At 47.9% G+C, this 26,495-nt stretch overlaps 1 protein-coding gene across 1 annotated transcript in view; it reads left to right on the top strand.

The window, feature by feature from the left end:
- RABL3 (RAB, member of RAS oncogene family like 3) overlaps positions 1–26,495 on the top strand; it is a 57,342-nt gene extending 30,847 nt beyond the window's left edge. Inside the window, exons 5-8 of the mRNA XM_077293636.1 lie at positions 11,112–11,262; positions 22,586–22,657; positions 23,215–23,253; positions 26,025–26,495. Coding sequence (XP_077149751.1) covers positions 11,112–11,262; positions 22,586–22,657; positions 23,215–23,253; positions 26,025–26,084 — 322 coding nt within the window. The 3' untranslated portion in view covers positions 26,085–26,495. The remainder of the gene's footprint in view (positions 1–11,111; positions 11,263–22,585; positions 22,658–23,214; positions 23,254–26,024) is intronic.

Genomic DNA, 26,495 nt, shown 5'->3' with positions numbered 1-26,495 from the left:
CTCCGTGAGCCGTCCCTTACCCAGGGTACTTCCAAGGATGATGTAACGCGGTCTAAGAACCCCTCACGGCCCAGAGGTCGTTCCGTTTCCAGAAGCCCTCACTCATATAGAAAGAGGTCCAGGGTAATATCTCCGGTCCGTGATCAGCCTTCTGGTTCAGAGAGCGAAGTCTCTCGTCACTCATCCCCAGATCATAGCAGGGAATCCTTTCTGGACGACGCTTCCAGCGTGTCCTGTTCCCCAGAGTACCGTCATGACCAAGAGACCCTTGATTCTCTCATAGACTCTGTAAGTCAGACTCTACAGTTAGAGGAGGAAGCCCCGTCTAAGGCGGCTCATCCCGTGTCATTTGGGCGGACTACAAAGGCTCATAGGTTTTTTCCCACGCATCCTCAATTCAAGGACATTGTCGATCTCCATAGAGTCCGTCCGGATAAACGCTTCTCAGGTCAGAAGGCTATGCAATTGAAGTATCCGTTTGCTCAGGACCTTGCTAAGGAGTGGTCTCAGTCACCCTCCGTGGACCCGCCAGTGTCGCGGCTAGCCACAAAGGCGGTTCTATCTTCCTCCGAGGGCGCGTCCATCAAGCATCCCACGGATAGACAAATTGATCAGATGGCTCGCTCGGCTTTTGAAGCTTCCTCGGCTTCTCTCTTTCCTTCTTTTGCCGCCACATGGGTTGCAAAAGCCATGTCCCATTGGGCCGTGTCTTTAGCCTCTACTGCACTTCATGCCGACTTACCCCCTGAGGTTTCTCACCTGGCCACTCAGATTGCCAGAGCGGGGGACTTTGTAGTTTCCGCATCCTTAGACGCGGCCAACTGTGCCTCACAGGCAGCGGCCAATGCTGTCACGGTCCGCAGATCCCTTTGGCTCAGGGACTGGAAAGCGGACTCAGGATCCAAAAAATCTCTCACGTCCCTTCCATACCAGGGTGAACGTCTGTTTGGGGACAAACTAGATAAAATGATCGCAGACTCCACAGGGGGAAAGAGCAAATTCCTTCCCCAGCAACGGACCTTTCGTCCCTTTCGCAACCAACAGGGCCGAGGCCGATATTTCCGTTTCGGTTCCAACTGGTCCAATCCTTCCTCCGCGCCACCTGGCGTCGGGAGAGGTCAACGCAAGGACAGAACCTCCCAGCCATCTTACAAACCTTCTCCCTCTTGGAGAGGCAGACCCAGACAACAGGGGTCCAGGGGGTCCAGATCTAACAGGTCTCCTCCTCAATGACTCTTGGCAGACGCCAAAGGACACCGACAGAGTTGGCGGCCGCCTACTCTTCTTTCGGGACGCGTGGCTCTCGGTAGTTCCCGACCGATGGGTCCGCGATCTGGTCTCCGTCGGTTACAAGATAGAGTTTGTCTCTCTTCCCCCATCTCGTTTCTTTCAGTCCCCTCCTCCCAGAGCAAGGGTCCGTCAGTATTTCCAGGCCATAAAATCGCTATGGGACGACGGGGTCATCATCCCGGTACCTCAGGACGAAAGGTACCAAGGTTTTTATTCCAATCTTTTCATTGTACCAAAAAAGGACGGCTCCGTACGTCCGATATTGGACCTCAAACTCCTCAACAGGTACGTCCGTGTGCGTCAATTCCGAATGGAGTCCCTCCGCTCGGTAATTGCCTCTCTGGAAGAGGGCGAGTTTCTTGCATCTCTAGATGTTCAAGACGCTTACCTGCACATTCCCATTCTGCCGTCTCATCAGCGCTTTCTCCGCTTCGCGGTCCAGGGCCACCATTTTCAGTTTGTCGCCCTACCGTTCGGGCTGGCCACCGCTCCTCGGGTGTTCACCAAGGTCATGGCGGCTGCCGTGGCCATTCTCCATGCTCGAGGCATAGTGGTGTTGCCCTACCTGGACGACATTCTTATAAAGGGTCCCTCTTTCCGGTCCTGTTCAGAGGCGGTAGATGTCACTATAAATACTCTTTCACGCCTGGGCTGGAAACTCAATTTCAAAAAATCTTCCCCAGTCCCGGCCCAAACCATACCCTACCTGGGCATGATCTTAGACTCCTCTCAGGGTCTAGTACTCTTGCCTCCGGAAAAGGTATCTACTCTACAGAGAGAGGTCCGGAAGCTTGCTCAACCTCGCTCTCACTCCCTACGCTTCTCCATGAGGGTACTCGGCAGGATGGTGGCGGCAATGGAGGCAGTGCCCTTTGCGGTTTTTCACCTCCGGCCCTTACAACACGCCATTCTGGCAGTATGGGACAGGAATCCCGCCTCGCTCGACCGCCGTCTCCTTCTCTCTCGCCAAATCAGACAATCCCTCAGGTGGTGGACCGAGAGGTCCTCCCTGACTCGGGGGAAGTCTTTCCTTCCGGTGCACTGGCTGGTTGTCACAACGGACGCCAGTCTCTTCGGCTGGGGTGCAGTGTTCCAGCGTCACTCGACCCAGGGTCGCTGGTCGCCGCAGGAGTCCCAGCTACCCATCAATATCTTAGAGATTCGGGCAATCAGACTAGCCCTCCATCATTTTCAGCAGTTCCTCTCCGGACGTGCGGTAAGAGTCCAGTCCGACAACGCTACTGCAGTAGCCTACGTCAACCGCCAAGGGGGCACTCGCAGCAGGGCGGCCATGGTCGAGGTGACGCTAATTCTCCGTTGGGCCGAGGCACATCATTCCATTCTCTCAGCAGTTTTCATACCAGGCGTGGAAAACTGGGAAGCGGACTTTCTAAGTCGCCACAGCCTCGATCCCGGAGAGTGGTCTCTTCATCCCGCAGTCTTTCACCAGATCTGCTCTCGTTGGGGGACCCCGGACGTGGATCTAATGGCATCCCGCCTCAATTGTCAGGTTCCCGTCTTCATGGCCAGGTCTCACGACCCCTCAGCCTTCGGAGCCGACGCTCTCGTCCTCTCATGGCAGGGCTTCAGTCTCCTATACATCTTTCCCCCAATTCCCCTTCTGGGGAAGGTTATCAGGAAGATCAGGGCAGAACGGATTCCAGTAATCCTCATCGCTCCGGATTGGCCACGCAGGACATGGTATGCCGAGATGGTTCAACTGGTCTCAGACGTACCTTGGAGGCTGCCGAATCGCGCAGACCTCCTGTCTCAAGGGCCCATTTACCACCCGAACTCAGAGGCCCTGTGTTTAACGGCGTGGCCGTTGAGTCCTGGGTTCTGAGGCAGAAGGGGTTGTCTCAGACGGTGATATCTACCATGCTCCGTGCACGCAAGTCTTCTTCTATGCGCATCTACCACCGCGCTTGGAAGGCATACTTCGCCTGGTGCAGGGATCGGAGGCGTTCCCCCCTCCGTTTTTCTATTCCTCACATTTTGGAATTCCTCCAATCAGGCGTAGACTTGGGTCTTGCACTCAGCTCTCTTAAGGGCCAAATTTCTGCTCTCTCGGTCCTTTTTCAGAGAAGGATCGCAAACAGATTGCAGGTCAGGACCTTTATCCAGGGGGTTTCTCATATGGTTCCGCCTTACAAGATGCCTTTGGAACCATGGGACCTGAACCTAGTTCTCTGTGCTCTTCAAGAGCCACCTTTTGAGCCCTTGCACGAGGTGTCTTTACTGTTCTTGTCTTGGAAGATTGTCTTCCTCGTGGCTGTCACGTCTATTCGACGTGTCTCTGAGCTGGCAGCTCTGTCGTGCCGACCTCCTTTCCTCGTGTTCCACCAGGATAAGGTAGTTCTGCGGACATGTCCGACTTTTCTTCCGAAGGTCGTTTCCTCTTTCCATCTTAATGAGGAAATTGTTCTTCCCTCACTGTGCCCTGCGCCTTCCCACCCCACGGAAAGGGCGCTCCACACTCTGGACTTAGTGAGGGGTCTCAGACGTTATGTCTCCAGGACTGCGTCTTTCCGTAGATCAGATGCCTTGTTTGTTCTTCCGGAGGGGCCACGGAAGGGACTACCCGCTTCCAAGGCCTCCATTGCCAAGTGGATTCGTTCCGCCATCCAAGAGTCCTACCGTGTCAAGGGTCACGCTACACCTCCGGGGATCAAGGCTCATTCTACCCGGTCAGTCGGCGCGTCCTGGGCCATCCGGCACCAGGCATCGGCAGCACAAGTCTGCAAGGCTGCTACATGGTCCAGTCTACATACGTTCACGAAACACTACCATGTGCACTTTCAGGCTTCGGCAGACGCTTCCGTCGGTAGGCGAATCCTACAAGCGGCTGTGTCTCATCTGTAGTTGTAGGCTCGCACAGCATTTATAACTTCTGGTGACCCACCCAGGGACTGCTTTGGGACGTCCCATTCGTCCTGTGTCCCCCAATGATACGTAGGAGAAAAGGAGATTTTTGTGTACTCACCGTAAAATCTTTTTCTCCGAGTCATCATTGGGGGACACAGCACCCTCCCTGTTAGCCTAGTTGGCTCAATTGTTCTTTTCAGTCTGTGTTTTGACTATGACATGTTTTCTGTTTAATAACTGGTTTACTCCTACTGCTTTGTTACCGAACTGGCTCTGGATTGTCCAGCCTGTGGGTGTATACTGCAGGGGAGGAGTTAATCTTTTGTGTGTGTTTAACTTAGTGTCCTCCTGGTGGCAGCAGCATAACACCCATTCGTCCTGTGTCCCCCAATGATGACTCGGAGAAAAAGATTTTACGGTGAGTACACAAAAATCTCCTTATTACTATATCACACTGAGGAGAAGAGCGGCCATATTACTATATATATTACTATATCACACTGAGGAGAAGGGCGGCCATATCACTATATATATTACTATATCACACTGAGGAGAAGGGTGGACATATTACTACATATATTACCATATCACACTGAGGAGAAGGGCGGCCATATTACTATATATATTACTATATCACACTGAGGAGAAGGGCAGCCATATTACTACATATATTACCATATCACACTGAGGAGAAGGGCGGCCATATTACTATATATATTACTATATCACACTGAGGAGAAGGGCGGCCATATTACTATATATATATTACTATATCACACTGAGGAGAAGTGCGGCCATATTACTATATATATTACTATATCACACTGAGGAGAAGGGCGGCCATATTACTATATATATTACTATATCATACTGAGGAGAAGGGTGGCCATATTACTATGTATATTACTATATCACACTGAGGAGAAGGGCGGCCATATTACTATGTATATTACTATATCACACTGAGGAGAAGGGCGGCCATATTACTATATATATTACTATATCACACTGAGGAGAAGGGTGGCCATATTACTATATATATTACTATATCACACTGAGGAGAAGGGCGGCCATATTACTATATATATTACTATATCACACTGAGGAGAAGGGCGGCCATATTACTATATATATATTACTATATCACACTGAGGAGAAGGGCGGCCATATTACTACATATATTACTATATCACACTGAGGAGAAGAGCGGCCATATTACTATATATATTACTATATCACACTGAGGAGAAGGGCGGCCATATTACTACATATATTACTATATCACACTGAGGAGAAGAGCGGCCATATTACTATATATATTACTATATCACACTGAGGAGAAGGGCGGCCATATTACTATATATATTACTATATCACACTGAGGAGAAGGGCGGCCATATTACTATATATATATTACTATGTCACACTGAGGAGAAGGGCGGCCATATTACTATATATATTACTATATCACACTGAGGAGGAGGGCGGCCATATTACTATATATATTACTATATCACACTGAGGAGAAGGGCGGCCATATTACTATATATATTACTATATCACACTGAGGAGAAGGGCGGCCATATTACTATATATATTACTATATCACACTGAGGAGAAGGGCGGCCATATTACTATATATATTACTATATCACACTGAGGAGAAGAGCGGCCATATTACTATATATATTACTATATCACACTGAGGAGAAGAGCGGCCATATTACTATATACCGTATATTACTATATCACACTGAGGAGAAGGGCGGCCATATTACTATATATATTACTATATCACACTGAGCAGAAGAGCGGCCATATTACTATATATATTACTATATCACACTGAGGAGAAGGGCGGCCATATTACTATATATATTACTATATCACACTGAGGAGAAGGGCGGCCATATTACTATATCACACTGAGGAGAAGGGCGGCCATATTACTATATATATTACTATATCACACTGAGGAGAAGGGCGGCCATATTACTATATATATATTACTATATCACACTGAGGTGAAGTGCGGCCATATTACTATATATATTACTATATCACGCTGAGGAGAAGGGCGGCCATATTACTATATACCGTATATTACTATATCACACTGAGGAGAAGGGCGGCCATATTACTATATATATTACTATATCACACTGAGGAGAAGGGCGGCCATATTACTATATATATTACTATATCACACTGAGGAGAAGGGCGGCCATATTACTATATATATTACTATATCACCACTGAGGAGAAAGGCGGCCATATTACTATATATATTACTATATCACCACTGAGGAGAAGGGCGGCCATATTACTATATATATTACTATATCACACTGAGGAGAAGGGCGGCCATATTACTATATATATTACTATATCACACTGAGGAGAAGGGCGGCCATATTACTACATATTTTACCATATCACACTGAGGAGAAGAGCGGCCATATTACTATATATATTACTATATCACGCTGAGGAGAAGGGCGGCCATATTACTATATATATTACTATATCACACTGAGGAGAAGGGCGGCCATATTACTATATACCGTATATTACTATATCACACTGAGGAGAAGGGCGGCCATATTAATATATATATTACTATATCACACTGAGGAGAAGGGCGGCCATATCTAATATATAAAGCTGAATGTGTGTGTGTGTGTATGTATGTATGTATGTATGTCCGGGATTGGCATCTGAACCGTAGCAGCTACAGCCACAAAATTTTGCACAGTCACACGTCTGGACCCCGAGAGCGTCATAGGCTATGTTGTGAGGTGAAATTTTAACCCCGCGCTTTCCAATTCACCAAACAATTTTGCCCCTATCTACATAATGGGGAAAAAGTGAAAGGAAAAGTGTTGGAGGCGTCGCAGCTACAGGCACAAAATTTTGCACAGTCACACGTCTGGACCCTGAGAGCGTCAAAGCTATATTGTGAGGTGAAATTTTAACCCCGCGCTTTCCAAGTCACCAAACAATTTTGCCCCTATCTACATAATGGGGAAAAAATGAAAGGAAAAGTGTTGGAGGCAAATTAACAGCTGCCAGATGTGAACAAGGGGGACTTAAAGAATGACAGCGATGGCACCAAAGAGTATATACTGTACAGTTGCTAAGGTGGGGCCCCAACATGGGATAATCACACCACCACGGGGATATGAACACACACACAAAATGCGCCACACACTACCACGTGCTCGAACACATATACCACCCTCAGTGCACATTTCACCACACATACACCAACCTCGCCACATAAAAGTAGAAACACAAAAGTCGCCGCTCAAAACTCGCCACGCGCAAAACTCTCCACATGCAAAACTCGCCACACGTGCAAAACTCGCCACACGCAAAACTTGCACACGCAGAAAAATTGCCACACGCAGAAAAATTGCCACATGCACAAAAGTTGCAACACATGCAAAAGTTGCCTCACACAAAACTTGCACATACTCAAAAGGCACCACACATAAAACTCGCCACGCGCAAAACTCGCCATGCGCAAAACTTGCTGCACACAACTTGCTACACTAACCTGTCACATGCAACTCGACACACAAAAAGTTGCTACACGCATGTCGCCACACAAAACTCATCTCACAAAAGTCCCTACATGCATGTCGCCACACGCAACTCAACACACACAACTTGACACACGAAACTCGCCCTAAAACACACACAAGTCTGGTATCCTTCAAAAATAAAAATCTGATTAATAAGCAGACAAACTACAAGAGCAACAAATGTACCATATAGGAATCCGGCAGCTGTCAGTCACATGACCAGTCTATTATGTGTATGTGTGAGCTAATATATACTGCCAGGGGGTGGGCTTACTGTTGGCTGGGGATTTATCAGGCTGCCATTTTAGCTTACAAATACTGAGGTAAAAATACTGACCAAATAACGTGTGAACGAGGGCTAATACAGGAGGAGATGGCATACAGCTATATACTATATACAGGAGATGACACACAGGTATATACTATTTACAGGGGAGATGACACACAGGTATATACTATATACAGGAGGAGATGACACACAGATATATACTATATACAGGAGAGATGACACACAGGTATATACTATATAGAGGAGGAGATGACATACAGGTACATACTACATACAGGAGGAGATGACATACAGGTATATACTATATACAGGAGGAGATGACACACAGGTATATACTATATACAGGAGCAGATTACCTACAGGTATATAGTATATACAGGAGGAGATGACACAGGTATATGCTATGTATAGGAGGAGATGACATACAGGTATATACTATATACAGGAGATGACACACAGATATATACTATATATAGGTGAGATGACACACAGGTATATACTATATACAGGAGATTACATACAGGTATATCTAATATATAAAGCTGAATGTGTGTATGTATGTATGTGTGTATGTCCGGGATTGGCATCTGTACCGTCGCAGCTACAGCCACAAAATTTTGCACAGTCACACGTCTGGACCCCGAGAGCGTCATAGGCTATGTTGTGAGGTGAAATTTTAACCCCGCGCGTTCCAATTCACCAAACAATTTTGCTCCTATCTACATAATGGGGAAAAAGTGAAGGGAAAAGTGTTGGAGGAAAATTGACAGCTGCCAGATGTGAACAATGAGGACTTAAAGAATGAGAGCGATGGCGACAAAGAGTATATACCGTACAGTTGCTAAGGTGGGGCCCCGACATGGGATACTCACCACACACGGGGATATGAACACAAACACAAAATGCGCCACACACTACCACGTGCTTGAACACATATACCACCCTCAGCACACATTTCACCACACACACACACCAACCTCGCCACATAAAAGTCGAAACACAAAAGTCACCACTCAAAACTCGCTACATGCAAAACTCGCCATATGCAAAACTAGGCTCACGCAAAACTCGCCACACGTGCAAAACTCACCTCATGGAAAACTCACCTCATGCAAAACTTGCACACACAGAAAAATTGCCACATGTACAAAAGTTGCACCACATGCAAAAGTTGCCTCACACAAAACTTGCACATACTCAAAATGCACCACACATAAAACTCGCCACGCGCAAAACTCGCCATGCACAAATCTTGCTGCACACAACTTGCTACACTAACCTGTCACATGCAACTCAACACACAAAATGTTGCTACACGCATGTCGCCACACAAAACTCATCTCACAAAAGTCGCTACATGCATGTCGCCACACGCAACTCAACACACACAACTTGACACATAAAACTCGCCCTAAAACACACACAAGTCTGGTATTGTCCTTCAAAAATAAAAATCTGATTAATAAGCAAACTACAAGAGCAACAAATGTACCATATAGGAAATACGGCAGCTGTCAGTCACATGACCTGTCTATTATGTGTATGTGTGAGCTAATATATACTGCCAGGGGGGAGGGCTTCCTGTTGGCTGGGGATTTATCAGGCTGCCAATAGCAACCAATCACAGCTCAGCTTCTATTTTGCTACAGTTAATTAACCTGAGCTCTGATTGGTTAATATAGGCAACAAAGACATTCTCAGTATAACAAAGCTAATATATGTTGTGAAATGCTTCTATTTGCTTAGTTTTTGCCTTTTAATAATTACATTTCTATCTATTTGTTTTGTGGTTTTTGTGTGCAGAATAAATTTTTGTTAACACATTCTATTTTGCTAACAGCAGTCATTAACCCGGGCGAAGCCGGGTAGTACAGCTAGTTACTATATATATTACTATATCACACTGAGGAGAAGGGCGGCCATATTACTATATATATTACTATATCACACTGAGGAGAAGGGCGGCCATATTACTATATACCGTATATTACTATATCACACTGAGGAGAAGGGCGGCCATATTAATATATATATTACTATATCACACTGAGGAGAAGGGCGGCCATATTACTATATATATTACTATATCACACTGAGGAGAAGGGCGGCCATATTACTATATACCGTATATTACTATATCACACTGAGGAGAAGGGCGGCCATATTAATATATATATATATATATATATATATATATATATATATATATATATATATATATATATATATATATATATATATATATATACATAATATATATATATATATATATATATATATATACATAATATATATATATATATATATATATATATATATATATATATATATATATATATATATATATATATATATATATATATGTTGGCTTCTACAAATGGAAAGTGATCCTAAACACACGTCACAATCCACAATAGACGACCTCAAAAGGCTCAAGCTGAAGATTTTACAATGGCCCTCACAGTCCCCTGATCTGATCATCATTGAAAATATGTGGCTAGACCTCAAAATAGCAGAGGATGGAAGACGACCCAGGAATCTCACAGAACTGGAGATGATAATCCCTCAAAGACTGAAAGACTCTTGTGTGGCTGCAAAAAGTGATACTTGCAAAAGGGGGTGTTACTAGGTACTAACCAGGCAGGGTGTCCAAACTTTTGCATCTGCTCATTTTCCTTTTTTTGTAACTTGATGAAAGTATATTTTGCCTCGAATACAAAGTAAATGTCATCTGTAACTTTAGGCCTGTTAGATCTTCTCATCTTCATCTTGCTTCACTGTCCACAATAACAGTCATTCCTACCAGGGGTGCACAGACTTTCACATGCCGCTGTGTTACTATGTCGCACTGAGGTTTGTGGAATTATCAGAAATGGAGTTTGGTTCTTATTCTCTCTGTAACAGATGGGAAGGAACAAGTGAGAGGGAAAATTTGCTTTTCTCATTGGTCGCCAATAATTCTGCACACGGTGCCGTTATATCGCGCTCTGGAGGCGCTATAATGGCGGCCATCTTTGTCAGGTGAACAGGCAGTGCTCCTCCATGATCCCAGGCTGACCTCCCTCTCGCTGCCCCTGCAGGGACTACGATCGGGAGAACTTCGCAGATAACCAGATCCCTCTTCTCGTGATCGGCACCAAACTCGATCAGATCCCGGAGGCGAAGCGTAGCGAGGTTCTCACCCGCACGGCGTTCCTGGCCGAGGATTTCAATGCAGAGGAGATAAATCTGGTAAGGATGTCACTGAACGGTCCTGTTATATTGTCCTCATTATCGTCAGCCAGAGCTGAAATCCAAATTCTGCTCCTGAACTGTTCGCTCTGAGGCCACGAAGCTTCACCATAACGCTGCTTCCTCTGAGGCCGTGTGTGAGAGGAAGGTTCACAGCGGGCAGCGCACAGAATCCTGACAGCGGGTGGTGAGGAACGGGCGTCTACTGTAATTATAGGGTTCACTGTGCAGGAAATCGGGGTCATGTCCCCAGCAGGGGGCAGTGTAAGGCTGGTTTCACACTTGCGTTTTGATCTGCAGCGTGTTTTAAAAAAACGCATGTGGTGAAAAAACGCATGTAAATGCATGCAAACGCTGCGTTATATAGACGCATGCGTTTTTGCGCCAAAAAATAAAACGCGGGAAAACGCGGCGTTTTCCCGCATTTACATGCATTTTTTCCCACGTTTGCGTTTTTGAAACGCATGCTGAGAAGTGTGTGACAGCTGCCAGTCATAAAAATCAACTAGAAAACACACTATTAATAGAATTAGCTAGGGTTAGGGATAGGGTTAGGATCCCTAGGGTTAGGGTTAGGGGTAGCTTTTTATTAGAATGTCCTGGTCACCAGGTCACTGATAAGCCACCCCCCACCATCAAGGTGATAAAGGGATCCAAACCCTACCCCTAACCATAACCCTTGGGATCCTAACCCTAACCCTAGGGATCCTAACCCTAATGGTTAGGATCCTAACCCTAAGGGGTTATGGTTAGGATCCCTAGGGTTAGGGTTTTCTTGTTTTTTCTTGTGTTTAGGGTTAGGGTTTTCTTTTTTTTTTCTTGTGTTTTCTTGTGTTTTTCGGTAAAAACGCATGCGTTTTTAACGCAAGCAAATGCATGTGCTTAACCCCTTCCCGACCTGTGACACAGCGTATGCGTCATGAAAGTCGGTGCCAATCCGACCTGTGAAGCATATGCTGTGTCACAGAATGATCGCGTCCCTGCAGATCGGGTGAAAGGGTTAACTCCTATTTCACCCGATCTGCAGGGAGAGGGGGAGTTGTACTTCAGCCCAGGGGGGGTGGCTTTTCCCCCACGCGGCTACGATCGCTCTGATTGGCTGTTGAAAGTGCAACAGCCAATCAGAGCAATTTGCAATATTTCACCTATGAAAATGGTGAAATATTGCAATCCAGCCATGGCCGATGCTGCAATAGCATCTGCCATGGCTGGAAATCATGTTCTGCCCCCCCCCCCCCCCCCCCACCGCCCCCGATCTCCTCCCCAGTCCTCCGTTCTGTCCGGTACCCCCCCGTCCTCCGATCCCCCCCCCCTGTGCTCCGATCCACCCCCCCCCCCCACCCCCTCATACTTACCGAGCCTCCCGAAGTCGGTCCGTCTTCTCCCTGGGCGCCGCCATCTTCCAAAATGGCGAGCACATGCTCCGTGCGCCCGCCGAATCTGCCGGCCGGCAGATGCGTTCCATGTACATTTTGATCACTGTGGTAAACTTATCACAGTGATCAAAATAAAAAAAAATAGTAAATGCCCCCCCCCCCCCCCCCCCTTTATCACCCCCATAGGTAGGGACAATAATAAAATAAAGAAAATATTTTTTTTCCCACTAGGGTTAGAACTAGGGTTAGAGTTAGAACTAGGGGTAGGGTTAGGGGTAGGGTTGGGGTTAGAACTAGGGTTAGCGTTAGAATTAGGCTATGTGCACACTGTGCGGATTTGGCTGCGGATCCGCAGCGGATTGGCCGCTGCGGATTCATAGCAGTGTTCCATCAGGTTTACAGTACCATGTAAACCTATGGAAAACCAAATCCGCTGTGCCCATGGTGCGGAAAATACCGCGCGGAAATGCTGCGCTGTATTTTCCGCAGTATGTCAATTCTTTGTGCGTATTTCGCAGCGTTTTACAGCTGTTCCTCAATAGGAATCCGCAGGTGAAATCCGCATAAAAAACACTGGAAATCCGCAGGTAAAACGCAGTGCCTTTTACCTGCGGATTTTTCAAAAATGGTGCGGAAAAATCTCACACGAATCGGCAACGTGGGCACATAGCCTTAGGGTTAGGGTTGGAATTAGGGCTAGGGTTGGAAATAGGATTAAGAATAGGCTTGTGGTTAGGGTTATGGTTAGGGTTAGGGGTGTGTTGGGGTTAAAGTTGTGGTTGGGGTTGGGATTAAGGTTAGGGTTAGGGTTGTGGTTAGGGGTGTGTTGGGGTTGGGTTGTGATTAGGGTTATGGCTAGAGTTGGGATTAGGGTTAGGGGTGTGTTGGGGTTAGGGTTGGGATTAGGGATAGGGGTGTGTTGGGGTTAGTGTTGAAGTTAGAATTGAGGGGTTTCCACTGTTTAGGCACATCAGGGGTCTCCAAACGCAACGTGGCGCCACCATTGATTTCAGCCAATCTTGCGTTCAAAAAGTCAAATGGTGCTCCCTCCCTTCCGAGCCCCGACATGTGCCCAAACAGTGGTTTACCCCCACATATGGGGTACCAGCATACTCAAGACAAACTGGGCAACAATTATCGGGGTCCAATTTCTCCTGTTACCCTTGCGAAAATAAAACATTGCTTGCTAAAACATCATTTTAGAGGAATGAAAAATGATTTTTTATTTTCACGGCTCTGCGTTATAAACTTCTGTGAAGCACTTGGGGGTTCAAAGTGCTCACTATACATCTAGATAAGTTCCTTGGGGGGTCTAGTTTCCAAAATGGGGTCACTTGTGGGGGTTTCTACTGTTTAGGCACATCAGGGGCTCTGGAAATGGAATGTGACGCACGCAGACCACTCCATCAAAGCCTGCATTTCAAAACGTCACTACCTCCCTTCCGAGCCCCGACTTGTGCCCAAACAGTGGTTTACCCCCACATATGGGGTATCATCGTACTCAGGAGAAACTGGGCAACAACTATTGGGGTCCAATTTCTCCTGCTACCCTTGGAAAAATAAAACATTGTGGGCTAAAAAATCATTTTTGAGAAAAGAAAAATTGTTTTTTATTTTCATGGCTCTGCGTTATAAACTTCTGTGAAGCACTTGGGGGTTCAAAGTGCTCACCACACATCTAGATTAGTTCCTTGGGAGGTCTAGTTTCCAAAATGGGGTCACTTGTGGGGGAGCTCCAATGTTTAGGCACACAGGGGCTCTCCAAACGCGACATGGTGTCCGCTAATGATTGGAGCTAATCTTCCATTCAAAAAGCCAAATGGCGTGCCTTCCCTTCCGAGCCCTGCCGTGCGCCCAAACAGTGGTTTACCCCCACATATGGGGTATCATCGTACTCAGGACAAACTGGACAACAACTTTTGGGGTCCAATTTCTCCTGTTACCCTTGGGAAAATAAAAAAATTCTGGGCTAAAAATCATTTTTGAGGAAAGAAAAATTATTTTTTATTTTCACGGCTCTGCGGTATAAACTTCTGTGAAGCACTTGGGGGTTCAAAGTGCTCACCACACATCTAGATTAGTTCCTTGGGAGGTCTAGTTTCCAAAATGGGGTCACTTGTGGGGGAGCTCCAATGTTTAGGCACACAGGGGCTCTCCAAACGTGACATGGTGTCCGCTAACGATTGGAGCTACTTTTCCATTCAAAAAGTCAAATGGCGCTCCTTCCCTTCCGAGCCTTGCCGTGCGCCCAAACAGTGGTTTACCCCCACATATGAGGTATCGGCGTACTCAGGAGAAATTGCCCAACAAATTTTAGGATCCATTTTTATCCTTTTGCCCATGGGAAAATGAAAGAATTGAGGCTAAAAGAAATTTTGTGTGGAAAAAAAGTACTTTTCTCTATCGCCTCTCATTGGGGGACACAGGAACCATGGGTGTATGCTGCTGCCACTAGGAGGCTGACACTATGCAAATAAAAAAGTTAGCTCCTCCTCTGCAGTGTACACCCTACCGACAGGAAGTAGGATATTCAGTTTAGCTTAGTGTCAGTAGGAGGTGGACACAGGTCTTTCATTAGACCCTTATCTACCTCAATGTGCGTCGTTTCTTTTCAGATTTTCCGGAGGGATACAGGGTGAACAGTCACACCTGTAGTCCCACAAAGCGGACTATGAGTACGGCGTGTACTGCCACCCCGTATCCTCATAGATTTCTCTCCAGGACCAAGAGCCTAGCACACAAGCGTGCTTAGAAGTCTGGTCCTGGCTCCGTCCCCCACCCACTCGCCCACCAGAGCCTGTCGGTTGGAGGAGACGAGGACGTCCATCACAGCTCCGTGGACGTCTCATTCCCCTCAGGTTAGTAGCGGACGACGTGGGATGTTTAGGTGAGTATTTCCCTATATCCCCCAGATCTTTCCCTGCCCACCCTCACAGTGTGGGGGAGTAGAAGTTCCTATAGCATGACCCTCTATGGCGGCGCTGATCTTATTTTCATAGGGATCCAGGAGGCCGCTGGGGCACTACTTCTCCTATCCCCTTCATCCCTGCGGCCGCTCTGTTCAGCGGCCGCAATGTCACCTCTTACAGGGGCACTACTTCCCCCTGCGGCTGCAATGCAGTGCCTGCGCGGCGACCTTGGCAGGCTGCCGCGCTACTTACTTCCTACGGGCTTCGGCGCTGCGAGGCAGCATCTCCTATATCCGGCGGCGCCGACCTCTAATTTAGGCCCCGGCTTCGGCCGGGGCCTACTTCGGCGCCGCGACCCTGGCAATTTCGTTCCCTCTGGCGGGCGGCCGCGCTGTTCTGCGGCGCACTGCTCCGGAGCCGCGGTCTCTTTTCCGGCGGCGCCGGCCTCTAATTTAGGTCCCGGCTTCTGCCGGGGCCTACTTCCGGTACCACGCTCCTCCACTTCCGGTTTTTTTGGGCGGGCTTTCTCCCGCCCGACAATCTCTTTACTCCCCGCCCACCGGCGCCATCTTGGTGCTCCCAGGCCCATGACTTCTACGCCGCTGCTTGCCCCTACTTCGCAGCAGGGCGCACATTCCAGCGCCCTTTCAGCGGTCACCACATTGGCCAGCACACGCTTTCTCCAGCGGGGTCCCCTGCATCCTCCTTAGGTTGCCGTCTCATCGCTGGTGCCCTGGACCTGTGCCATGATGCCGGTCGCAGCTACAGCCGTGAGCAGTCTACAGGACTCTACTATTACTGTGAGTAACTCTGCTCTGCAGTCTATTACTCCCCTCTCCTGTTCCCCTAACCTTTGGGCATCATAGTGGGTCTGCTCCCAGGCCTAATCCTATAAGGAGAGCGTTCCCGTCCTCCTGCTTCCTCTTGTCAGCTGCAGCAACTCCCTGTCCAGGAGTCCCTACCAAGGGTGAGACCGAGACCCATGATTATCCCTGGGTGGGCTTTCCTTCTGTCTCAGTCTGGGGCGGACCTCACCAGGATGTCACGCCTTTGGTGTCCGTGACTGACCACAATGGCTAGTGGGTCACAGGATTTTCCGACGAGCCTTGTTCAACTTAGGCCAAAAGAAGGGATACAGGGTGAACAGTCACACCTGTAATCCCACATTATGGACTATGAGTACGGCATGTACCGCCACCCCGTATCCTCATTGATCCGACAACAGGACCATGATCCTAGCACACAAGCGTGCTTAGAGGTTCGGTCCCAGCTCCATTCCCCACCCACTCGCCCTCCAGAGCCTGTCGGTTGGTGGAGACCAGGACGTTCACCATCAGCCCCATGGACGTCTGACAACTTTCTTTCCTGCTCCATCTTGCCCTCTGGTCTGGACCAGTGAGATCCCTCTTCCTCTTCTCCTCTCTCGAGAGAGAAACGGACTTCCTTAGGCATGTTTGCAGAGGAAGTTTCAGATGCGATCAACCAGACCCTAAGCATCATGGATACCTCTACGGAACCGCAGAATAAGCGGTTTTCGTTTAGACGGTCAAACCACCTTCCAAGGTCTTTGCCCCACACACTGAATTTGTAGTGGTACTTACCAGGGGAAATGCGAGCCATACCAGATGCTTTCAGACAGGGAAGCGTCTCGGCATCCTATATTCCTTCTCTCCTGAGCTCATCGCTAACTGGACTGATTCCTCGGCAATTCTGGACTCGTCAGTTCCCAGACTGTCTACCAACTTGGCATGGGTTCAAAGGATACAATTATAGATCCGCTGGATAAATTAGCCTTTGAAACGGCTGCTTCTACTTTGTGCCTCGGTCATTGCCTCTACCTGGGTCTCAGGGACCATAGATAGATGGACCAAACAGCCTTGTAAGAGCACCCCGGTTGGAGCTCCTCCGGGGGAGCTAGCTGACCTGACGGACCATATTTCCTATGCAGGGAAATATTTAGTATCTGCCTCCCTAGATGCGCGGCTTGTGCAGCTCACGCGTCCAGCAATATGGTGGCCATCTGACGCAGCAGGCGGACTTGTCTTCAAGAAGTCGCTTACCAGCCTCCCCTTCCAGGGGGCCTGTCTCTTTGGCTACATGCTGGAACAAATTATTAATGACGCCACGGGAGGCACGAGTTCCCTTTGTCCTTTCGCTGTTTTGTGGCGTCGGAATATTCCTCTAGCTAACACAGACTGCGATCTTGTCTAGCTAGAGAAAAGGCTCCCTTTACGCCTATCCCTTCCTGGCATTCCCGCAACTCCCATGGTTGGTCCACCAGGCCTAGACCTGGCAGAACTTCCTCGGCATAACTCGTGCCAACGGCCCAGCGTTTCTTCCAGTTTGGGCGGGCATCGCCTGTCTTTTTCAGGGATGTTTGGCTAGCTTCGGTGGAGGGCGCTTAGATCAGGGAGGTGGTATCCTCCGGATACAAGATACGGTTCGCTTCGCGGCCCGGAATGGCTTCTTCGAATCCCGACCTCTAAAAGTCCTCCTCTGATCTCGGGTTTCTTTGCGTCCATTTCCTTCTTTCTTTGTTCGGAGGTTATTGTTTCTGTTCCACAGCAGGTACACTTCACAGGTTTCTATTCAAACCTGCTTGTAGTGCCGAAGAAGAGCGGCGCTGTTCGACCCATTCTGTCTCTGAAGTCAGTGAACAGAAGGCTCCGCCTGCGGCATTTCAGGATGAAGTTCCTCTCTTCAGTCCTGGCTTCCATGGATCCACAGGCATCCTGTGCTCCATGGATATCCTAGATGCCTTGCTTCATGTCCTGATTTTCCTTGAGGATCAGGGGCCTAGTGCTCATTCCATACCTTGAAGTCATCCTCATCAAGTCTCAGGCCCAGAAGAGTCTGACCGTCGTCCTCGACTCCCGGTCCCGTTTCTGGTGGCTGGCCAACAGAACAAAGTCTTATCTTGTTCCGAGTCAGCGTCTCGTCCTCTTACGCATGTTGTTCGACACCGCCGGGGGTTTTTCTTCTTGAGAAGCGGGCAATTCTCCATACGGAGTTCGCTCTCTGCAGGGTCCTCGGCTGCCTTCCTACCGTTTAGCTACGACATTACTGTGATGCATGGTGACAGCTCCGTAAGCGTTCTCTTTTGCGCTGTTCCACTTGAAACCAATTCAGCAGCCCATTCCTCAGTGGGACACGTCTGTACTGTCTATGGATCCTCCAATCCGACCGATTCTAATAGCCTCTCAACTGGTGGCTGTCATCCCCTCTCATTCCCCAGGTCCGGTCTTCCTAAGGCAGGTGGTGACGACTGTCACCAGCCTCCCCGGCTGGGGTGCGTTTTCTCACCATCCGTCATTGAATGGGGCATTGGTCGGAGTAAGAGTCCTCTCCGCCGATCGATACCCTTGAGATAGGGGCCTTTCTTCTATCCCTGAGTCTCTGGGAAAGGCTTCTCAGAGGTCTGCCAGTCAGAATCCAGACATCCAATGCCTCAGCTGTGGCTTATGTCAATCGCCATGGAGGGAATCATTCTCTTGGCAATAGCGGAGGTATCCAATATCCTCCTCTGGGCAGAGGCAACGGTTTCTGCACTATCTGCAGTGCATATCCCCGGCGTGGATTACTAGGCTGCAGTGTTTTCTCTGCCGCGACGGCCTTGCGGCAGGACAGGGGCTCCTGCTTCAGGAGGTCTTCCTTCAATTTTGCCTTTGATGAGGAACTCCAGACACGCTACTGGCGGCCCGTCTGCTTAGGAAAGTTCCACCGTTTGTTTCCAAGTCCGCGATCCTCTTGTTGTGGATACCGATACTTTGACCATTCCTGGGTCGCAATTTGTACTTCCCTTTCTGTTCCTCTCTTCCCTTTCTTCCCAGGCTGTTGAAGATCAATGCGGAGGGGGTGTCGGTCATTCTGACCGCACCACATTGGCCCAGAAGGTTCTGGTTCGCTGAGATCGTCCATCTTCTCGCGGACTCCCACTGGAGGCCCCCAGTCTGGTCAGATCTTCTGTACCAGGGACCCATCTGCCGCCGAGTTCTTGGTGGCTCAAGTTAACAGCTTTGCTGTTGAAACCTTCCATTTTGGCTGTTTTCTCGAGGCAGAACTTGATGCTGGTCTTGCCCTTAGTTCTCTCAAGGGTCAGATAGCGACCTTTTCCATCCTTTTTCTGAAGTCCCTTTTTCTGAAGGTCCTTAGCTACTGGCTATCACAGTACAAAGATTTATATACATCCCGTTCTCAGATCAGAACTTTTCTTCAAGGAGTGGCGCATGCGGCTCTCCCGTACCAGACTCCCGCGGATCCCTGGGACCTCAATCTTGTTCTGGAGGCTCAGTGGGGTTCCCCCCCTTGAGCCTCCCCATGAGACCTCACTGTCCTGTCCCGCAAGGTGGCGTTTCTGGTGACCATCACCTTCATTAGGTGCGCCTCGGAGTTGGTGGCTCTCTCCTGTCTCCCCATTTCTTGGTTTTTCACACGGATAAGGTAGTTTTACGGCCTTCGTCGCCTTTTCTTCCCAGGGTGGTGTCCTCCTTTTACTTGAATAAGATCGTCTTTCCCACCTTTGTCCTGCTCTGGGGTGTTCGCTGAACAGGCTAGACCTGGTCATGGCGGTGAGGATCTATTTGTCTAGGACCGCCTTCTTTAGGAAGACTGACTGTCTTTTTGTCATTCCAGACGATATGTCAAGAGGCCTGCCGGCCTCCAAGGTTACGATTGTTCTCTGGATCAGTCCTGCCATTCTGGAGGCTCACCGGGTCAAGAACAGAGTGATTCCTCCTGGTATTAAGACTCACTCTGCCCCGGGCAATGGGCGCCTCCTGGGCAGTACACCATGGGGCATCCGCCCTACAACTTTTGCTAGGCGGCAACCTGGTTTTCCGTTCACTCTTTTCCCAAGGGTTATAAACTCCATACCTGCGCTTCGACAGTTACCAGCCTAGGCGGAAGGATCTTGCAGGCGGCAGTGGTGATTCCTCCGACCTGAATGGAGTTTTTCTGCTGTTCCCACCCCAGGGACTGCTTTGGGACGTCCCATGGTTCCTGTGTCCCCCAATGAGAGGCGATAGAGAAAACAGGATTTTTGGTTGCTTACCGTAAAATCTGTTTCTCGGAGCCTTCATTGGGGGACACAGCACCCTCCCAAGTTGAACAGCTCTGTTTATTGTGTTATACTGTTAACGTTTGTGTTCTTCGAAAACTCTTTGAGTGTTTGAAACTGTTAGACTGTAAAGCGCTGCTTAAGTTTGTTGGCGCTGTATAAATGAAGATTATTATTATTATTATTATTATAATATTTATTATTCTTTCTCGTTTACACGTTGCTTCTCCTACTGCTTTCTCACTAACTGAATATCCTACTTCCTGTCGGTAGGGTGTACACTGCAGAGGAGGAGCTAACTTTTTTATTTGCATAGTGTCAGCCTCCTAGTGGCAGCAGCATACACCCATGGTTCCTGTGTCCCCCAATGAAGGCTCCGAGAAACAGATTTTACGGTAAGCAACAAAAAATCCTGTTTTTCATTTTTGCGGATCAATTTGTGAAGCACCTGAGGGTTTAAAGTGCTCACTATGCCTCTAGATAAGTTCCTTGGGGGTCTAGTTTCCAAAATGGGGTCACTTGTGGGGGAGCTCCAATGTTTAGGCACACAGGGGCTCTCCAAACGTGACATGGTGTCCGCTAACGATTGGAGCTACTTTTCCATTCAAAAAGTCAAATGGCGCGCCTTCCCTTCCGAGCCTTGCCATGCGCCCAAACAGTGGTTTACCCCCACATGTGAGGTATCGGTGTACTCAGGAGAAATTGCCCAACAAATTTTAGGATCCATTTTATCCTGTTGCCCATGTGAAAATGAAAAAATTGAGGCTAAAATAATTTTTTTGTGAAAAAAAAGTACTTTTTCATTTTTACGGATCAATTTGTGAAGCACCTGAGGGTTTAAAGTGCTCACTATGCCTCTAGATAAGTTCCTTGGGGGGTCTAGTTTCCAAAATGGGGTCACTTGTGGGGAAGCTCCAATGTTTAGGCACACGGGGGCTCTCCAAACGCGACATGGTGTCCGCTAAATATTGGAGCCAATTTTTCATTCAAAAAGTCAAAAGGCGCTCCTTCCCTTCCGAGCCCTGCCGTGCGCCCAAACAGTGGTTTACCCCCACATATGAGGTATCAGCGTACTCAGGACAAATTGGACAACAACGTCCGTGGTCCAGTTTCTCCTTTTACCCTTGGGAAAATAAAAAAATTGTTGCTAGAAGATCATTTTTGTGACTAAAAAGTTAAATGTTCATTTTTTCCTTCCATGTTGCTTCTGCTGCTGTGAAACACCTGAAGGGTTAACAAACTTCTTGAATGTGGTTTTGAGCACCTTGAGGGGTGCAGTTTTTAGAATGGTGTCACTTTTGGGTATTTTCAGCCATATAGACCCCTCAAACTGACTTCAAATGTGAGGTGGTCCCTAAAAAAAATGGTTTTGTAAATTTTGTTGTAAAAATGAGAAATCACTGGTCAAATTTTAACCCTTATAACTTCCTAGCAAAAAAAAAATGTGTTTCCAAAATTGTGCTGATGTAAAGTAGACATGTGGGAAATGTTATTTATTAACTATTTTGTGTCACATAACTCTCTGGTTTAACAGAATAAAAATTCAAAATGTGAAAATTGCGAAATTTTCGCCAAATTTCTGTTTTTTTCACAAATAAACTCAGAAATTATCGACCTAAATTTACCACTAACATGAAGCCCAATATGTCACGAAAAAACAATCTCAGAATCGCTAGGATGCGTTGAAGCGTTGCTGAGTTATTAGCTCATAAAGGGACACTGGTCAGAATTGCAAAAAACGGCAAGGTCATTAAGGCCAAACTAGGCTGGGTCATGAAGGGGTTAAAAACGCATGCGTTTACATAGACAGCAATGCATTTTTTTGCCGCGAATAAACGCATGCGTTTTTTTGCGGCAAAAAAAACGCCGCTAGAAATTACTACATGTTGCATTTCTGCAAATGAACGCACGCTAAAAAACGCTGCAGATCAAAACGCAAGTGTGAAACTAGCCTAACACTGTGATGTCCTCCCTCTATACAGGACTGCACCAACACCCGCTACCTCGCCGCCGGCTCCTCCAACGCTGTCAAACTCAGCAGATTCTACGATAAGGTAACAGATCCTCCAAAATCCACCGCTTATATCAGTGCTGGAGCCTTATAAGAGGGGCTGATATCAGTGGAGTAATGTCTGGGGTTATATCAGTACTGGAGCGTTATAAGAGGGGCTGAGATCAGTCACATATGGTGTAATGTCTGGAGGTTATATCAGTACTGGAGCGTTATAAGAGGGGCTGATATCAGTCACATATGGTGTAATGTCTGGGGATATATCAGTACTGGAGCGTTATAAGAGGGGCTGATATCAGTCACATATGGTGTAATGTCTGGGGATATATCAGTACTGGAGCGTTATAAGAGGGCAGATATCGGTGCTGGATATAACGCAATGATGAAGGTGCAGAGATCCTATTGATGATCTCGACCCTCGGTCCCTTCACTGCCTGGAATGGCTGATAACAGGGAGAACAGCTTGTGTGCAGCTCTTGTCTTCCTGGGGGAGGCAGTGCAGCACAGTGTAGCCGCCTTTTCTGCTGATTGTCGCTCTCCGTGTCTGCGCTGTCATGGCGGATCATCATTGTCATCTCACCGGATCTCCTTCCATTTCAGGTAATAGAGAAGAGATACTTCTCCCGGGACGGCAGTGCGGTAAGTGTGTCCTCCTCCTCCGCCATCCTTCTCCTGTCCCTGAACTGTATATACCCGAGGTTCTGGTCACCACAGTGAGGAGCCGGAACATTCACCGCCTGACGGCCGATATCACTGGGTTTATTCTCACCCTGAATCTTATCTTGTGTTTAATCCATATATAAGAGACGAAAGACGAGCAGGAGATTGTCTGCAGCACATGTTCAATGAGTGTGCCCGGGCCCTGCAGAGTCGGTGTGCCCGGGCCCTGCAGAGTCGGTGTGCCCGGGCCCTGCAGAGTCGGTGTGCCATCACACAATGTGGGGAGAAGCATTGGACTGTATGACTGAATTATTAAACTCCGGTTATCCCCTTTAGTCCCATCACCCACCAGTGTATAATCTCCGGCCCCCCGCCATACCGCCTGTCTTTACTGCGACGTAACGGCTGGTGGTGCAGAGCTCCCAGATACCAGCGCGGTCCTGTAATAGGAGCCACCGGTGTAACCAGTCTATTCCTGCCATTTCTTCCTCCTGAATCTCCCCCCATCAATGATATTACTGAGAAGTGAAGACCCCATAACATTACAGAGCAGGAGGCCGAGTGCTGAGGAGCAGAGGGCAGAAAAGTCTCCACCACTCTGCTGACCCCATAACTGCAGGGTCCAGACCTCCTCTGATATCAGCACAAACACTGCGCCCCACCAGGAGCTTCATGGCCGAGCAGCTGCAGCCGTACATCACCAAGCACAATGCGGAGCGTCGGATGGAGTGGTGTAAAGCCGCCACCACTGGACTCTGAAGGAGACGTGTCCTGCGCAGTGACGGATCGCACTTCTCTATCTGCGTCTGATGGAGTCTGGGTTTGTTGATTCCAGGAGGATGTTACCCCCTGACTGCATTGTGCCCCCTGTACACATGGAGGAGGAGGATAATGTTATGGGCGGTAATCATGAAGCAGTCTCAGACCCTCAGCTCCAGTGATGGAGCTCGATGGAGACAAGACCGGAGACGCTGCCGGCAGCTCCTGTGTAATCACTGACCAATGACGTCCCCAATGTGCTTGATGGAGACAAGACCGGGTACCCTGCCGGCAGCTCCTGTGTAATCACCGACCAATGACGTCCCCGATGCAGACCAGTCTGGAGACGCTGCAGCCTTGGGCGCACGTTCAGGCCATGCAGGATCTCTCAGTGCTGTGAGGAACATGCGCTCTGGGGATTTTGTGATATAAATCGGTGCCGGATTTCTGCACGAGGCTCTGACTCCGGAGCTTGTGACAATGTTACCATTTTCCATCGTTAGTGACTTCTCCACTCTGGGATCTCTGACTTTTCCTTCTTGGAGCTGAGGTCCTGACGTTGCGCCTGGTCACCTTACACTTTTATCTCTAGATCTGTTTTTCAGGGAATCCAGTAGATTTTGCCGCCTCCATCCACATATTCTCCATCTATATAGAAAAAGAACACTGAGTCTTAGCTAATTTATCAAAAATACCTTTATTTAAACCATATTAAACACAAGATAGAAAGATCCATAGAAAAAGCACGTGTAAAACAGCCTAAGTCTACGTTCACATTTGCGGTCTGCGCCTATATTTAACATGGGGGCGCATGGACATGCGTCGCACTTGCGTTTTGCGCACGCGTCCGGGCGCAGAGGACGCAGCAAGTTGCATTTTTGCTGCGTCCAAAATCAATCAAAAAAAGGACGCATGCGACGCAAAACGCAGCGTTGTGCATGCGTTTTTGTTTGCGTTGTGCGTTGCGTCGCCGACGCTGCGGCGCACAACGCAAATGTGAACGTAGCCTAATAGACTAATAAATAAACACTGGGTCAGTGATCAAGAAGTCCCAAGATGTTGGGTGCCGGCTACAGAGCAATGCATCACGGGTTTGTAACATTTACTGTGTCACCATATAGATAGTAATCATGAACAAGTGGGGTTAGCTATAGAGGCAGATATAGCCAGGGTTTTAACAGTCTGCTCCCATAGGTGCTATGAGCTACCCCTGGATAAATAGGAGCCCCTATGATGCCTTCATATTCATTGCTAACCAATAGCTAAATAAAAATGTTACACTGGTGGCACAGAATAAAAAAATGTACAAGACTGAAGTCAAATAACATTACCCGTCATGGTGCAGAGCAATGGAGCCGGGACCTGCTCCCCAACGCACGTTTCAGTACGAGATGACCTTCTTCAGGGGGTGTGGCCTATGGGAGCAGTCATGTTAAAACCCTGGCTATATCTGCCTCTATAGCTAACCCCACTTGTTCATGATTACTATCTATATGGTGACACAGTAAATGTTACAAACCCGTGATGCATTGCTCTGTAGCCGGCACCCAACATCTTGGGACTTCTTGATCACTGACCCAGTGTTTATTTATTAGTCTATTAGGCTGTTTTACACGTGCTTTTTCTATGGATCTTTCTATCTTGTGTTTAATATGGTTTAAATAAAGGTATTTTTGATAAATTAGCTAAGACTCGGTGTTCTTTTTCTATATACTGCTTGTTTAGAGTCGCTAACCTGTAATATGCAATCAGCATATAGATGTAGACTTGCACATCGCACTATATATTTGTAATAATGACTTGGAGAGGTTATATATTATATATTCTCCATCTAGTAGTGAGCCAGGGGCCACATTATAGCCGTGAGGCCGTGCCCTGTGGATTGTGTCTGTGCTGATCAGAGTGTTTTTTGTCACTTGTGGATTTTCGGCTCAGTCCTCGTTAACCCCGTCCTCTCCAGGCCTCTGATCTGTTTTCTTCTTCCTCCTCAGATGCCGGGATTCTCTGATCGCAAGCGGTTTGCCTCCTTTAAGAGTTTACATTATGACTGAGGAGCTGCCTCCTTTTAGAAGGACCAATATCCACGTCCCATGGATCAGCCACGTCCCATGGATCAGCCACGGGAGCAGATCAGTGGCGCCTTCTTGTCATGAACAGATGTCACCGGTGCATTATTATACAAGTAATGACAGGCTGCAGGGCCGTCCAGGAACTCGGGACTAGTGAAGATTTACTGGACAGAATTATCCACCGTATGTCTTGTAAATGTACAGAACTGGACTGTGACTGCCTGTGTGTACGGGGCCCTAAACCGGGCGATCGATATGGAAATAGTGGATCCCCGCTTCTTTATTGCCAGAAGTTCCCACATAGAGATGGGCACTAACTCCTTTATGTTATTATTCTGTCATCTGTGAATCCTACAATTACATGACACTTTCACAGCAGCCGCCTGACGCTAA

This window comes from Ranitomeya variabilis, chromosome 3, assembly GCF_051348905.1.
Source record: "Ranitomeya variabilis isolate aRanVar5 chromosome 3, aRanVar5.hap1, whole genome shotgun sequence".
Taxonomy (NCBI): Eukaryota; Metazoa; Chordata; class Amphibia; order Anura; family Dendrobatidae; genus Ranitomeya; species Ranitomeya variabilis.
This window is presented reverse-complemented; position numbering and strand designations above follow the sequence as displayed.